At 39.9% G+C, this 16,304-nt stretch overlaps 1 protein-coding gene across 1 annotated transcript in view; it reads right to left on the reverse strand.

Annotated features, from left to right (window-relative positions):
• Positions 1-16,304, reverse strand: part of LOC103583973 (chromosome unknown open reading frame, human C16orf72) — a 26,108-nt gene that overhangs the window by 8,909 nt on the left and 895 nt on the right. Inside the window, exons 2-4 of the mRNA XM_008565134.1 lie at positions 16,280-16,304; positions 15,600-15,680; positions 6,412-6,687 (exon numbers count right to left, since the gene is read on the reverse strand). Coding sequence (XP_008563356.1) covers positions 6,412-6,687; positions 15,600-15,680; positions 16,280-16,304 — 382 coding nt within the window. The remainder of the gene's footprint in view (positions 1-6,411; positions 6,688-15,599; positions 15,681-16,279) is intronic.

A 16,304-nucleotide genomic window follows, 5' to 3' on the forward strand; every position in this document is an offset into this window, starting at 1 on the left:
TCAATCTGGTTCCCTGGGCTAATATACTTCAAACTGTCTAATACAATCCTATCAGGCCAGGAACTCCTTGAGGAAATTAGTTTATTCATCATTTTATCACCTGTCCTTGCCACTAGCCTCTAACCAACGGAGTGCTTGGTGTTAACTGTGTTCAGTAAATGCAGAGCAACAGGAAAGGCCACAGAATTATATTGTACACAATTTAGTTTTAAATGACCATGCCTTCTGCACAAGGTTTTTAACTACAGAAATGAGAACTCGTAACACCAAATTCACAAAGAAAACAGGGTTTTCAAACCAAAAAGGACTAAGACGAAGCTGTCTTTTTTTAACTCACAAAGTACTACTTTTAAAAAAAATCTTTCCTTTGTTTTTCTGAAATTCTCTAGTGTCATATCAAAGGCTATATTGTCTGAGTCCCTCTTCGCATTTATGCTAGCAAATACTATAGCCCACTGTCCTCTAAAAGTTGTTTTCAACATGACAGGAACTTAAAATTGGTAAGATATCTTAAAGCAAATGCCAATGACAGCAATGGTTCCCACCAGTACCTACTGTGACAGCAAACCCTGCATGCTAGAGGTCTTTCAGTCTGAAATGATGTGTAATTTTACAGAGGGATAACCCAGGCTCAATAAAGTACTGCAATCAAGAATGCTATCAAGTCACTTTTAGAACTAAAACTAAGTATCTCTAATTTTTATGGGTCAGTCTGAACCAAGGTCAGCAACCTACAAAGACTGTCTATGAGATGATTTGAGTGACAGTGAGGCTCTGAAGTCTGACTTGGCTGGCATCCAGCTCCCCTCCCAGAACATGTCCCATTCTTACTCTAGACCCTTTGCACTTAATTCCCCTGATAACAAACAGAACTCAGAATCAGGAGACCAGATTTCAATCTAAGGCTGTCCAGGCACAGCACTAGCTTGGGCAAATCGACTCAGAAGCTCTCTCTAGTCAGTAGAATGAGAATGTAACCAACTGTATAGCTTGACAGTATGAAACAAGCTCAGGATTTTAGTAATATTTAGGCAAGAAGTTAATATTAAAGTTTTAAATTATCTCTCCCAGCAGAGTGATATATGTTATTTAAAAGATCACCTTTACTGAATAGAGAGGCAAAAAATATCCTCAACGGCTACTGGGGCTTGAGATACTGGACTCCAAGTCTATTTTTGTAGTTAACACTGTCCAGGGGCAAAGAGGGCAGTCATAGGAACTAGAAATAACCTGCAATCCTCCTCTTCTCCAGGCAAAAAATTAAGTGGTAGTGTGTGTAATGTGCTTAGGCTCTCATTTAATATACCACTTTATAAAGAAATATACCACTTTTCACAAAGGAGACTGGCTTGGAAAGGTTAAGCATGTTACCCGAAGTTATACAGGAACACAAACTATATACAAAACCTATGTATTCTTCCTACCAGTGAATCAGGGATACAGGTCACAAACTATTCATCTACAAGCCAACTTATCCATATTCACTTGTAGAGGAAAATTCCAGAGATACAAAATTCACCTATTTTCTAATGTCTTTAGAGAAGAAAAGCCTTGAGACCTTTCCCAATCCACCCCCAATCCCTACAAAGAGGGGATGGGGGTGGCTGGAGAAAGCCCTAAATCTACAAATACAGAAGCATAGTGGTTAAGAGGAAGCATTTTACAGCCAGATAGATCTGGAATATCTATTCTACCACTTACTAGCCTGTTCCATCTTAGGCAAATAAGCCTTTCTTCGTCAATAAAATGGTGTAACACAGGGTGGGTAGGTGTGAGGGTTAAATGAGAACCTCCTTAGCATGGTGCTGATACAAAGTAAAAACTAAAAGAGTAAGTAGCTCTAATGGTGTATCACCCTCAGCGCCCCCCTCCCAACTCAGCTGTTCGAATTCAATATTTCTTTGTAGCACCCCTAGGTACACAGATTACATTCTATCCTGACTGAAGTCATCTGGGGATTATAATCCTCAACTCTTTCCAGAAGTTCTCTGGCCCACCGTGTGGTATTCACTCACATCACAGACCTGTGTTAACCACTGTTGTAAACTCAGGACACACCTATGCTAGGTTCTTTGCTAGATTCTATTAAAGCCAAAAGGAACAAGTCAAGGCCTCTGCTCTACTGTACACCCGGCTGATTGGCAGAGACAACCATGGAAACAAATCAAGTGGGAGAGATGCACAGTGCAGGGAAAGCTTTAGAGAATAAGGAGAACTAAGAAAAGCTACATCACAGAAGTGAGGTCTGTTTACTCCTAAAGGATGAAGGGGAAGGGGAAAACTTGTAAATGAGTATGGAGGAATTCAAGAGATTAAATGATATGCCTAGGATAACTGACCCAAGGTCAAGACCAGATTATAAAGGCCTTGCAATGCCATGCTGAGTTCGGACTTCACAATGCAGACCATAGGAAAACTTTAAGCAGTGAAGGGACAAGATCAGAAAGACCACTCCAGTAGTCTCATGAAAGATGGAAGGGTGAGTAGGTCAGCTCAGGACCAGGAAGCAGGGGAGAAAGGAGATTATCCCAACAGCCCTGACACCTCCTCCAGAAGGCCTTCCCTGAAACCACCGCCAGGCTGCACTGTGAAATGTTCCTTTCTGCCCCTGGCATCTTACACATATCACATTTAAGATGTTAAAATAAATTACCCAAATATGTATTTGCCTCAGCAGAAAAAGGAAGCAATCTTTATTCACTTATATATTCCCAGAGACTGCACAGAATCTGACATATAAAGAATCTGCTAATGGCTAAATGAAGAAACGACATCTATTTGCTATTGTTGGGGCAGAATGAGTCCAGTCTGAAACTTCATCTGGTGGGACACCCTGGGAAATGTGACCAGAGGACAAAGGGACATATACGTTTGGCAGTCAAGAGAGAAGGTTTATGTAAGACGTACATATCTGGAAGTGAAGAGGAAGATGGCTCTTGAAGAACCTGCAGAAGGTGGCAGCTATGGCTAGAATCCCGAGGAACATAATCCAGATCAGTGAAGAAGCTGAGGAAAGGCCAGAAAGGCCAAAGCAGAAGAGAAGACAAAAAAAGGAGCAGCTCTAGAAGAGAAAGGATGAGTAAAAGAGGAGTAATCAGAAAGGGAGGCAGAGAGCACAAAGTGGTTCAGATAATTTTGGATCTACATGAAATGTTCTGTTTGCATAAAAACAAGTTGCCAGGTATTAATTCAGCTCTCACTAAATTTTCAATAATGTCCTTTTTTTTTTTTTCCTTTTTTTGTGTTTTTTCGTGACCGGCAACGGATCGCAACCCTCGGTGTTGCGCCCACACCTCGCTCAGCCAGTGAGTGGCCGGTCTGTATGTGGGATCCAAACCCTCGGCAGGAGCGTTGCCACGCTCCCAAGCGGCGCACTGTAGCAGTGCGCCACCGGGCCGGCCCAATAATGTCCTTATTTTAAGTCAAGGATCAATAAGTCAAGGACAAAAATCAGTTTAGCACATGCTTGTGTATTTCTCTGTGTGTCTAATATCCAGATGATTAGGTCTCACAGGACACAGAAAATAAGCAAAATATTGCAGACAAGTATCAAAAAAAGCACTGGATTATAGTCTCTAAGCTTTGCTCTTAATTGAAGTAGTTTGGATTGAAACTAATAATGATTAATTGATATACTTTTGATTGAAACTGTTCATATAAGTCTCTCCCACTAAACATGGTTCCAAGGCTGATGAGGATATCAATCAGGAGATTTTATTCTTTGTCACGCCCTCACTGTCTACATTAAATTCTCTGCAAGTGTCTCTCTCAAGTCTGCCATTTTTCTTCACATAAAGGGCATATTTTAGCTATCTATGGGTGTATTTGGTGGGCGCAGTGGTGGGGTGGGTGTTTAGAAGCTGATAAAAAAAAAAAAGAAAAAACTATTGGGGGAAAACTGTCCTCTCTCACAAGAGATGGGACATGAGGAGGAATGTGATGTTTCCTTTGATTATAAACTTGTCTGTCTCAATATACCAATTCTTTTCCCATTGTCGACTTGCACTTCCAAACCTTCATGAATTTAGACTCCTCCCTCCAATGAAAAACTCAAAAAAACTTCAATTTGACTTCACTTACACTTCATAGATTCATAGTGAAATTATATGTAAAACCGATTTCTCACACAGAATTTACCCTAATTAAGATGCTTCCAAATACATTTTTAAAAGATCACCTCAACAGTTCACTTCAATTTACTAACTGTTCAACAATTCCAGTTATAAAGACACCCAGTTAGTTAGTCATTAATCTACATTACTATTTAGTTAATAACGCTCTATTACTAGATCATTCAAATCATTCAAATTACTTTCTTTAAATACTCAAATCAGACTAGCATTCTCAATACACTGATATTCTAACAAACCACTAGAGCACAAAATTCAGTGTAAATTGTTTCTGAAGATTCTTTTGAGGGGCCCTATTACTTCACCACACACTGTTTTAACTACATGAATTAGAGGTATGCACTGAGGCTCCAGTACATATTGGATTAGTACTACATTATAAACTTATTGAAGGGAAAGATTCCCTTTCTACACAAAGTTTTATATCTAAGCTTTTTAAAACCTCACAACTTAAACACAAATCAAAATTTAAATAGTCCCTTCCTACAACTCTATTGTCACTAAAACTCCCAAAGTTCAGGAAAATAATAAATCATCAGTCGAACAAATTGAATTTGTGAAAATGTAATGGGAGTTGGGAGGATAGAGTAGTTTTTCAAGGAGAGGGGCTGGCTTTTTTTTACTATGTACACGACTACACTAAGATTTTTTAGCAAGCATGGCTTTTATGTTTCTTAAAACGATCTTCTTAAGTATAATAGTATAATACAAAAAAACATGCTTTAAGAGAAAAGTATGGAACGAATCATAAATCCACTTGATAAAGAAAATCAGAATGCGTAAGGAGAAAACTACATCAAACACTATCATGCACTACTAAAATTAATCTGACAAACTATGTACACGTCTAGTAATTGTTTTTCCAAACTTAAGAGGAAAAGATGTGAAACTCTTAATTCAATAGTAACAGATCGAGTTCGTTTTTTGCCTGAGTTGCAAAAGTTCTGATAGCATTACTATTCCACTATATTAGAAATAGCGTGTAGTCTTCAGTACTGCATCTATACAACATGGAACTTCTTGCAATAAATGTTTTTGTTGTTTTTAACTTGTTGTAAACAAATTCACAATCAGGAAAAACAAAAAACACTTTTTCCAACTCCATGTTCTCATTGGGGTTTTAGGGAAAAAAAGTGTTCCAACCTCTACAACTTTACAGAATCTCTAGTTTCAATGACACAGAAACCCTTTATAAATATCTCGTATATATCCCACTATTTTTATTACCAGGTTACTCTGTTTTAGATGACCTACGCTACAGTCCAGAAATGTTAACTTTAAACAGGACTCATGACCCAACTCGCTAATCACTTCTGTTTAGTCATCTGTGCGACCCATGTTTTCATCTTGGTTTCAACCAAGTCTTATTGTTGGGGTTTTTTTTGTTTTTTACAGCAGTATTAAACATTGCTATACAGAAAGTAACTCTCCCAGTTCTACTTGGAAGTCTGCATTAGACAGCAACAAGCCACAATAGACTTATCACTGACATTCCCCAGTAATACTAAAACCCCTTAGAGTGCCTTTTGATGACAGGTCTGGCCTAGGGAGATGGTGATGGACCTGCCCACTGACTGCACCTCTTGACAGTCCCATCAAAGCAAGAAGGACCTGAGGAACAGTAGGCAGAAGCAATCAATTCTTACATCTGTCCTCTCCCACTTGGGTCATCAACTCTCACCCTGTATAGCACGCTAGATAATGAAGGGTGTTCAAAGGGAGCTCCCATGAGAACCAACCCAACAATTATCTGCCTTACTTGCCTGTCACGGACCAGGGCTCTCCAAGCAATTAGAAATGTAATAGAATTCTTGTTTTCTTTTCTCTTTTTGGCAGCTGGACAGTACGGGAATCCAAACCCTTGACCTTGGTGTTACAACACCATGCTCTAACCAACTGAGCTAACCATCAGGACCAGAAATGTAACAGAATCCTTAAGACACAAAAACTTCCTCTTTGATTCAGAAGAGTAAGAAAACATGTACAATATATAAATTAAAGCAATAAATTCTAATCAATGTTGCAGAAAGAACTCTGTTATTGTAAGACCAATAAGCTCAAACTAACTTTCTAAAAACATTTTTTAGGATGGGCTAGCTGACAGTCAAAAATAGCCCATATAAGTTCTTAGCTTACATTCTATTTAAACATTTCTAGAGTGAGTGTTTCTATAATAGACAAAAAACAGACAATACATCTGGACCTAACCCTAAACGTGAAAATGGGTCCACAGGCACACTCTTAACCATTTTTCCAAAGAAATATGTTTAAACGGCTTTACCATGCAGAGCTATGGCTTCCCGGAAGGGTTGCAAATCAGTCTCTACAGATGAGCTAGTTTCCGTTGAAGTAGCTCGGTTAGGGGACACTACAGTCAGTCTTGGGGGAGCTCTAGAGTTTCGTGGTGGAGGAACTTTTCCACACAGGAAGCTGATCAAATCTTCTCTACGAATAGTTCTTCTGCGTTTTTTAACCCAAGCCAAGACATCCTTATTGCGTCGCTGATAGCCAATCTGAATTCCAATATCAAAACTTCGCTGATGGGTATCCACGCTTTCTGTTTGAAAAAAAGAAAACAAAACGAAGGTATGTGATGATCATTACAGCCATATTGCATTCTATTCTAAAGAAAACCATTTTACAAATTAACCAAAATGAAATCATGAAGTATGAGGCCTCTAAGCCCATCAGTAATCTATTAAACTAAAATGTATTTTAGTCATGTTAGAAATGTTACACATTTCATCTTAATGGTCTAAATTCAGAGTTTTACAAATCATTTTAGTCAGAGTTTCTGTCTTGGTTTTTTCAAAAAAAAAATTTAAACAGATAGAAATAGAGGGACTACTCTTTAGCCAAACTACCTAAAGTAACTGGTTATACTTAATCTCTAATTTAGTTTAATAGTACTGACAATAGCTAAATTATCAAATGTGGATTTATTAGTACTATACAATGTTTCACAGGAGAAAAGAGGTAATATGTCTACCTTGAGACCGATACTATTGTCCCCTTACTGCAAATGAGGAAACTGAGGTATTGAGTAACTCTACCAAGGTCACAGAACATATGGAAGAGCTGGAATTTTGCTCCACAGCCTGTAGCCCTTAACCACTAAGCTACATATTGCTCTCCTTCAGAAGAATGAATTCTCATTAATTCAAAGCAGGAACATCACATCATTCAATAGATGTCTAAATACTGTACATGACTCAGGCCACACTCACCTGCATTTACCCATGTCATTTTGTAGATGCACTCCTACTGACAAATGCAGCAGCGAGAATTAGGAACACACTGAAGGCAGCGGCAAACATTTTAGAAATAAGGGAAAATCAATCCTGATTGACTATTCAACACCAAAACCAAAACAAGGGAAAATCAATCCTGATTGACTATTCAACACCAAAACCAAAACATGAGGTGGACTAGACACCCTGTATATACTGGACCTGTGTTTTCAGTAAAAGGATCCCTACCCTTTAATGGTTTTATCTAATCAAAAAAATTTTTTGAAAATCTAAATCACTGCAATTTATTTTTAGTTTAGCTGCTATGCTAAGCAGAAAATCACCAGTGTGTCTTTAATGACACTAATGAAGATGGTTCCTCTATCCTTGGGACCTTTTGTAAAAGCAACAATCCTTGTTTAACACAAAAATACATTTCTCTATTACTTTTCCTGGCTTTGATTATTGTAATTCCTTGTCTGCTACACCTGGAATAGACTCAGAAAGAACAAGCAATAGTCCAACAATGAAGAACTTTGTCCCAGAAAGAAAAACAATAATACAGACATCTCAGAGGACCCCAAGCTGAATGAATTTGCATTATTAAAAAAGGAAAATGGCAAGAGGGTCTGCAGCAAGGCAGAACTTTATGAGGCCTATTCCCTAGCAGATGACCAGTCTTTATTGCTAAAGATTTTATAGCAATAAAGACTGGTCATGGAGAGAATCCCCACGGGAAGTCTTTTCTATTAAAAATAACTTGAAAATAAAAAGGACCAGAACTAGAATTCAACATCCATTTGAGAACTTGTGATATGCCAAAGAGTATATTCACATCTTGTCATTTAAACTCCATTATAACCTTGAGAAAGTAGATTATTCTAATTTTTCTAATAATTCATAAAAAGCTGCTCAGGAGTGAAGTGATTTCTCCACTGTCTCACTACTAGAGTAATGGCCAAGTCACACTGTAAAAACCAGTATCTTGCTGATTTCTCATTTCATCATAAACAAAGCAAACATGAACTCCATTTTAAAGGTTAATAGTATTCATGAGGATAATATAGCACTTTCCCATCTTTGAGGGAAAAGACTTAGATGAAGCCAACCCTAAAAGGGTGGATAAACCTAAAATGACCTTGGAAAGCTGTATGGATCTTACATGATTCTGAAAGAGCAGGAGACATTTTAAGGAAAATCTAATCATTGAGCAAACTAAGCCTATCTCCCATGGGACCGCAGAAAGGATATACGTAAAATATGAATCTAGAAGCAACCAAATTTTTACAAACCTGCCCTACCTAAAACAACTGTTTTTAATCAAGCTCATAACTGGAGAAGTTTCTCTTTCCAAAGAGAATGAGGAAACCTTATTTTTCAAGAACCAAATGGAGATAAGCCCAGAACTGTAAAAATAGAGGGGAAAAAGTTAGAGGCATGAAAGGGATACAAGAACACAAGTCCGAAGCAGGCCTGGATAGCGCAAAGAAAGATGAAGCAGGCATGTAAACTTACACCTGGCAAACTAGACAGCAAAATAAGCTAAATTTGATACAAAACTCAAGAGCTAAAGGCAGGGAGAGCCATGTGAGGTGGGTTTTTTTAAAACTGACAATCCTGGGAAGAAAGAGCTTGGCTAAGTTCTGGTTTCTTCTGATTGAAGATACAAGGGTCTGAAGCTTTTCCTCACAGATTGAATAACATTGGAAAACTCAATATTCACTAGTGGCCTGGTTTAGGTATAAGAGTTATGTAACAAATTGTAAACCTCTTTTTAAAATTATGCAACTTGACCAATCATTTCACCTGAAAAATTCTGACTATCTCTCAACATGAGAATCAACTAGGAGCAAACTAAAATTCAGGCTTTTTGCAGACAACGATTTACAGACTACAAGGAACAGGAGAAGAAAAGCAGATAAAACATTTAAGGTCTTCAGGCACGTGCTTTTGCAGTACCTAGGCATAACTTAGTTTTGTACCATTAACAGCGTATTCTCAAAGCCAAGTCCAATAACTTTACCATCTAAAATTAATCCAACCTCTGTTATTTCCCTAAACAGAAAGTCTCACGTTGGTATGTTTAGGACTTTAAAACAGTTACTTGGTTGAAAATAAAACCCTTCTCATACTTTAAGTAGCAGAGAGCTGCATGCTTACTGAAGAATCTTAGGCATGAGAAGACTACATTTTCACATAATCCCAGGACAATTTAGTGTCCAGTGGGTAATAGTCTCTCTCTCTCTCTCTCTCTCTCTCTCTCTCTCTCTCTCTCTCACACACACACACACACACACATACACAGACTCCTGAAGGCTTACACCCAAACAATGATCTGAACACTTCTGAACCCTGACAACTAGACACCCAAATTCTAAAAGTGTAGAAAAGCAAAGCACAGAAACTGTTGGACAGTCTTGTGTCCAACACTATTTTACTGAAACCAAAGCCACGTGGAAAAGGGCCATAAACCTGAAAGTTAGGTGAACCCCAAGGGCATCAAAATGTCAATCTAACCTTTAACCATAACACATTCGTTTCCTTATTCGAAAAACAAACTGATCCTACAGGTACAGGAGACTTCCCATGTTTCATATTTCTTTTACAAAGTGTTTTCATATAAGCAACTGAATTTAAATTCAAGAGTTTTTAGAAGTCTAACCCTCCTACCACTGCAGGGGGTGGAATGGGGAAGGAGGAGGGCACAGAATCATATGGATTCTGGGCTAAAGACCAAAATACAGAACTTTCTTACGTGATAGACACAAACAAAATTAATCAGACTGTACTATTTCCAGTTGATACTCATAAAACTTTACATATAGAGTTAAGCAGAGCAGTATTCTAGTTTCATAAAGAACTAAAGCTGGGCCGGCCCATGGCTCACTTGGGAGAGTGTGGTGCTGATTAACACCAAGGCCATGGGTTTGGATCCCTATACAGGGATGGCCAGTTAGCTAACTTGGGAGAGCTTGGTGCTGACAACACCAAGTCAAGGGTTAAGAACTAAAGCTGGGTAAGTGGCAGAGTTCTTTCTACAACCTATTTTTTCCTCAACAAGAGAGAAACCATCTTTCATCATCCTCCTCAGAAGATCTACAAGCCACAAGAGCATACTGGTAGATCAAATCAACAGTTTTAATGAATAGTACTGACTACAAAATATTTGAACTTCAGGAAAAAATAATTTTTTCTTGGCGGCTGTCCGGTACAGAGATCTAACCCTGGACATTGGTGTTATCAGCACTATGCTCCAACCAACAGAGCTAACCAGCCGGCCCCAGGAAAAAAGAATTTAGTATGTCATTAGGAACATAAAGATCCAAGTCACAGCCAAAAAAAAAAAAACTGTTTTTCAATTGTTTTGAGAAAATAACTCCTATGTATTCCCTAAGGTAGTACCCAAAAATAAGCACTACCTTCTAGCTACTTACACATTTAGTTAATCTTCACTTACTAGGACACAGAAAAAAGGACAGGAACCAGGGGAGAATAATAGCAACCAGTGTTTGTTGCCTGCCTGGCATCCAATCCTTGTCCTCCCCTTCCTAAATGTAAAGTTTTTGTTTGGACAGCCAACCATGCTCTGCAAGAGAAGCTCCCCTGCACATTTGTTCAAGCAGTGGGAAAGTGTGCTCAGTCCTAAACTAATCTGCATAACCCCATACTCTGGCTATGGTAGTGGTTCTGGACAAACAAGTGACCCAGTTCTGGCCAAGGGACTACAGAAATCATTTCCAGCTCTTCTAAACTTCACTGTGTTGAAGGCCCTAAGAAGTAAGCTAAAAGCCATTCTGCCAACATAATAAAGACAGCTTTGATACAAGTGTGTGCATACACATGCATGCATACACACACACATGTGCACAGAGGGGAGAGAACTATAGAGCAGGGAAGCCTGACTCACTGAATTAAGTCAATCCTACCCGCACAACCTCCAAGCTGGAGAGGAGCTAATATGTGTCCATACCACTGAAGCCAGCTTGACTTGTGTTTTCTTATACTTGCAGTCAAAATATCCTTTTCCAGAAAAGTTATACATAAGAAAATGGTTGTCTTCTATAAAAACTTACAATCTACAAACTGCATTATTTCAAATGACGGAGGCTACTGTTCCTTTTAATTCAAGCTGAACACTAAGATTTAAGGTTTAGGATTTCTAACTGTAATCCACACTAAGGTATTTTGAACAAAGTCTCAAAGATCAGTAATAATTTTCTGCAGCTAAGAGAGTCACAAACTACCTCCACCTGTCTCCAGGTAGAATATGCTTTCTCTGGTCATTTGTTTATAAACAAGTTACCTGCCACTTTGCCCACAAATTCTCAGTATGTTCAGTTCACTTTCAGCTTACAAGTCCAAAAGGCCACCCTAAAGTGAGATGACTTATTATAAAGGATTTGGTATCAAGATGTATCAAAAATAAGGACTTAAAGGACATGACACTATTTTTCTTACCTGTCAATTTTACTTACATTTTCCCCCTCTAGGAAAAGATGAGGAAGAAGGAAAGTACACACAACACAAAGCTTATTCCAAACAAGAAAAACAATTGAAGACAAAAGATAAACTAGAATTACTTCCCTTCATCTTAAGCACTGTCCACGTTGAGAAACACCTGAAAGATATTTAAAACCTGACCACCAAACAGTCAACACATGGGCACTTGCTATACACCAGGCAGAAAACTAAGAGCTTGTACTATAATTTGTGGGTACTTATTCCCACTTACAGTTAAAAAAATCAAGGAGCACAATGGTGAAATACCTGGCTCCAATATCTTTCTCCAGAACCATACAGTTAAGAAGAAACAGAGCCAAGATCTGAACTCAAAATCTGACAACAGTCTCCATGACGCTAGCTGCAAGCACTGCTAGAGTACAGACACCTAGGAAGCTCCCAACACATGTGGTGAAACTCTACACAACTAATGCTTAAAATGCAATTTTCTTAAGTGTGGAGTCAAAGAAAACAAGAATCATTAAAAGCTGAGGAAGAACTAGAGAAGTAATAAGAAGGAGCTCTGCAGGGTGTGACCAAGCACTGGCTCACAGGGTCTGCTGAAGAGCTAGGGCACCAGCACCCACCTCAAGCTACCTAGTACCACCTTGCCCAGAGGACAACAACCAGCCCAACCTCTACTGAGCAAGCAGCACAAGAAATTTAGCATTAGATAAGGAGAATACTTTCCTAATGAAGAATCAGGAGACTGAGATTGAAGCCAGTCACTCAAGGAAATGGGAGGCAACTTGGAAACACAGATAGGCTTGGCCAAGTATTTCCCATGTAAGCACCAACCCTGGCTAACTTGAAACAACCTCTGCAAATTTTCACTCCCTTCATTAACTGCAGAAACCAAAAAATATTCTAAGCCAGGGACACAAGTGAACACTGAAGAAACACCATCCTCTTTGGATTATCAAATAAAGAACCAGCAATCAGGAATTTTCTTCTCATTTCCAAAAAAAAGGAAAACAAAGTCTGAGCCCACACTCTCTGGAGAAGGAACCATATGCTCTGTTTTACCAAATTCTGTTCTCACTGAAAGGATAATCCTAATTCACATTTACTTCCAAATCCTTCCAGCCACATTCTAACCAAACCCACCACGTGAATGTTCAACTTTTCAAAAGCCCACTAGCAGTTAAAAAGGGTTCTCTCCTAGGCTTTTACCTCAATCTTGACCTTCCTATGTGCTCATTTTAGGAGTTAGCAAGAAGCTGGTAGGAGTGCCAAACTCTCCCCAGGCTGCATTTTTAGTTTGCCATATAAGTGCTTAATTATACAAAATACAGGAGTACTGCCCACTGAAAGGATCCCCCAAAAATCTTCCCCCCATAAATTAGATTTAAATACTTAATCAGAACTGTGAACAATCTGATTTAAATTTACCACTACCTTAATGCTGCCATGCACTTTTGATACTACCCTGCTAATTTTATGGGTTCTATTTAAGGTAACCAATTATTCCCACAGCTGTATGCCTGTTCTCTGAAGACCACACACCCTGAAGAGAAGAGGTTGAGGATCTGCAAAATATAATCTACACTCTCCTTAAATCAAATATGAAAATGCTGCTATGCTACTGAATTGCACAGAACACAATTTACCATTCCTATCAGATAAAAAGGGATGTTTCATTTTAAACAAAACCTGCTCAGACTAACAATCCAGCATTTGCAATAATCCAAGAACCACATGTGATGTTTATGTAAAATACAATTAATGTTCTTCCTTAAATTGTCTGAACAAAGAAAGCTAGTAAACATTGAGAAGCATCTTCAAATGAAGTAATCAAATTAAGGATTATTTCAAAGTTCAACTTCTGTGCCCATCTTATTTGAAGAGCTAGCACTAAAGAAAACTGCTAGCTTTAGTCCTAAAGGGATACATTCTAGAGTACACATCAACACCAAAGCCAACAGACATTCATATTTGTATATGGCCTAAACTAAGAGCCTAGTACATTAAAAACACCAAAAATGTGTTGCCTTCCTCTTCGAGCAAAAACTACAACAAAAGCAAAAAGGATAAACTGTGGTACCACCACCCAACAGAATACTACTCAGCAATAAAAAGGCACTGACCTATTAATAGCTGCAATGTGAACTCAATGGATCAACCTCAAAAACATAATGCTAAATGGAAGAAGACAAACACCAACGGTTACATACTCTATGGTTCTATTTATGACAGTATGGAGAAGGGAAGACTACACATACAGCAATCAGACCAGTAGTTGCCAGGGGCTATGGTGGGGGGATAAAGGTATTAATGGTACATGTTTGTCAAAATCAAACTACAGAGCTAACAAGGGTGATTTTACTGTGTTATACTCCATGAAATCAGAGTTTTTAAAAAATTGAGTTTCTTAAGTATTATTTCAAAATTCCCTACCTGAAAGAAACCAAGAGCCATTCCAAAGAAAATATTCAAGACCCTCAAGCACTGATGGATGGTTAAAACTTAGTAGTCAAATTTAAGAAACTCAGCTAAATATCAAAGTTAAACTACTAGGTACCATTAAATCATGTTTCCCCTTTCTCAGTAAAGCTAGACTATTAGTTCCTCATTCCCTAAAATTAACATCCGTATCCACCAGTTTTGGTTAACAGTTCTCAAACTACTGTCCTAAAACTCTGCAAAGTCTACTCAAAAAAAAAAATCTCACAATGAGATATTTGTATTACAGAATCCTGCCATTATTTGCACATTCTTACACAAAAACAAAAATTTGAGAATCAAGAAGATGCTCCACAGCCTGTTTCCATTTTGACATTTTTTGAAACGCACAAAATTCCACTACTGTTTATCAGCAGCCCTGAAAGTTCAAAAGCATTTGACTTAATTAGATTTTTAAGATTAACAGTCAAATTCAAATCCTTTTTCCATAGAAACCCTGCCAAAAATTAAACCCAAATTTCCAAATCATCAAAATCAGTAAGGCACAAAAACTAAACCCATTGTCACCAAGAGAGCACAATGGGCAAAAACGTTTACTTACATATCTTCATGTCATCACAGAGGGGAAAAATTAACTCCAGAAAGGCAACATCATAAAACACAAACCTATCGATTCAAAACTCTTGATCACAGATTTCCTGCCAACCATTTACAATCAGATACAAGTTCGTTTCTAATGAAAATATTTGCTGAAATTGCTAGAGAAAAGCAGCATGTTAATATGCGCACAGATGATTTCAATTAACAAGTTTTCCAAGCACTAAATGCTCTCGAACTGCCAAACTCTAGGTTGCTTAACTCAACGAACTTTTCCTTGACGTCCGTCCCACCTGTCTCTGGCATAAAAACATAAGCTCTTTTCTTCCTTGATGCCTTTTCCAATGAGAAGCACGTCTCACTCGTCTCCCAACTCAGAGCTTCTCAACCTCGGCACTATTGACTTCCGGGAGGAGTCAATTCTTCGCTGAGGAGTGGGGATGGAGGCTGTCTTGAGCACCACAGATTATTAAGCAGTCTCTACCCACTAGACGCCAACAAGCAGCCCTCTCAGTGATAACCAAAAATGTCCGCAGACATTGCCATATATCCCCGGGGAGATGGAGGGGGGGTCAAAATCACCTCCGATGGATCTAACTAGAACACCAAGAGACTCTCAAGTTGCAAGGTATGCAAGCTAGAGGCTGGACTTAGCAGAAAACACACTCGGAACGCAGGACGTCCACCCCGACTCAGGCCAACCTTCCCCTTATCGACAATGCAGCAAGGTTATCTTTACCTTTGTAGAGATTGGTGACGGCGGTGGCTGCGTTCTGGAAGGGCACCCAGAGAGAAAGTCCTGGCTGCTGACACACTCGGTCTGAAAAGAAAAAAAGGGGGGGGGGGGAGCGGGGAGAAAGAGAAAGAAAGAACAAGAGAATGTTATTTGGGTGTCAATCACTCCAGAACGCCATATTAGTTTTCGCCATTTTGTTCAAAGGTTTCGGGATCCCAAACTGAGTGAAAGGACGGGAGGAAGGGGGGTCGCGGCCGGGAGGAAAGGGGAGCGGTGGGGCTCAGAGGCGCAGCCCGGTGCCGGGCCGCGGCGGAGGGAGGCGCCCCCCTCGCAGTCCCCGCCCCGAGGCCGGCTTCGGGGCACAATAGGGCCGCCCCGCCGGCTCCCTTCGCCATTTTGTGACTGGGGACTCCTCCCCTCGCTCCCTGGCCGGGGAGTGGGGGGCGCCGGGCGGCCGAGCACGGAGAGAGGAGGCTCCCCGAGGCGGCCCCACATCGGGGCTGCCCCCGAGCCGCCACCCGAAGGGCTTCCACCCCCCTCGTCGCCATCTTGTGGGGAGGGGGCGGCGGCGCGACCGAACAGCCGGCTGGGTCCCCCGAGGCCGCCACCCCCGGGCTGGCCGCCCAGGTTGCAGGCCGGGCCGGGGCGGCCGGGCGGCGTCAAGATGGCGGCGGCGGCCCCACCTTTGTAAAGCTGGGCCACGGCGGG

The sequence above is a fragment of the Galeopterus variegatus genome, unplaced genomic scaffold (genome assembly GCF_000696425.1).
Source record: "Galeopterus variegatus unplaced genomic scaffold, G_variegatus-3.0.2 Scaffold195, whole genome shotgun sequence".
Taxonomy (NCBI): Eukaryota; Metazoa; Chordata; class Mammalia; order Dermoptera; family Cynocephalidae; genus Galeopterus; species Galeopterus variegatus.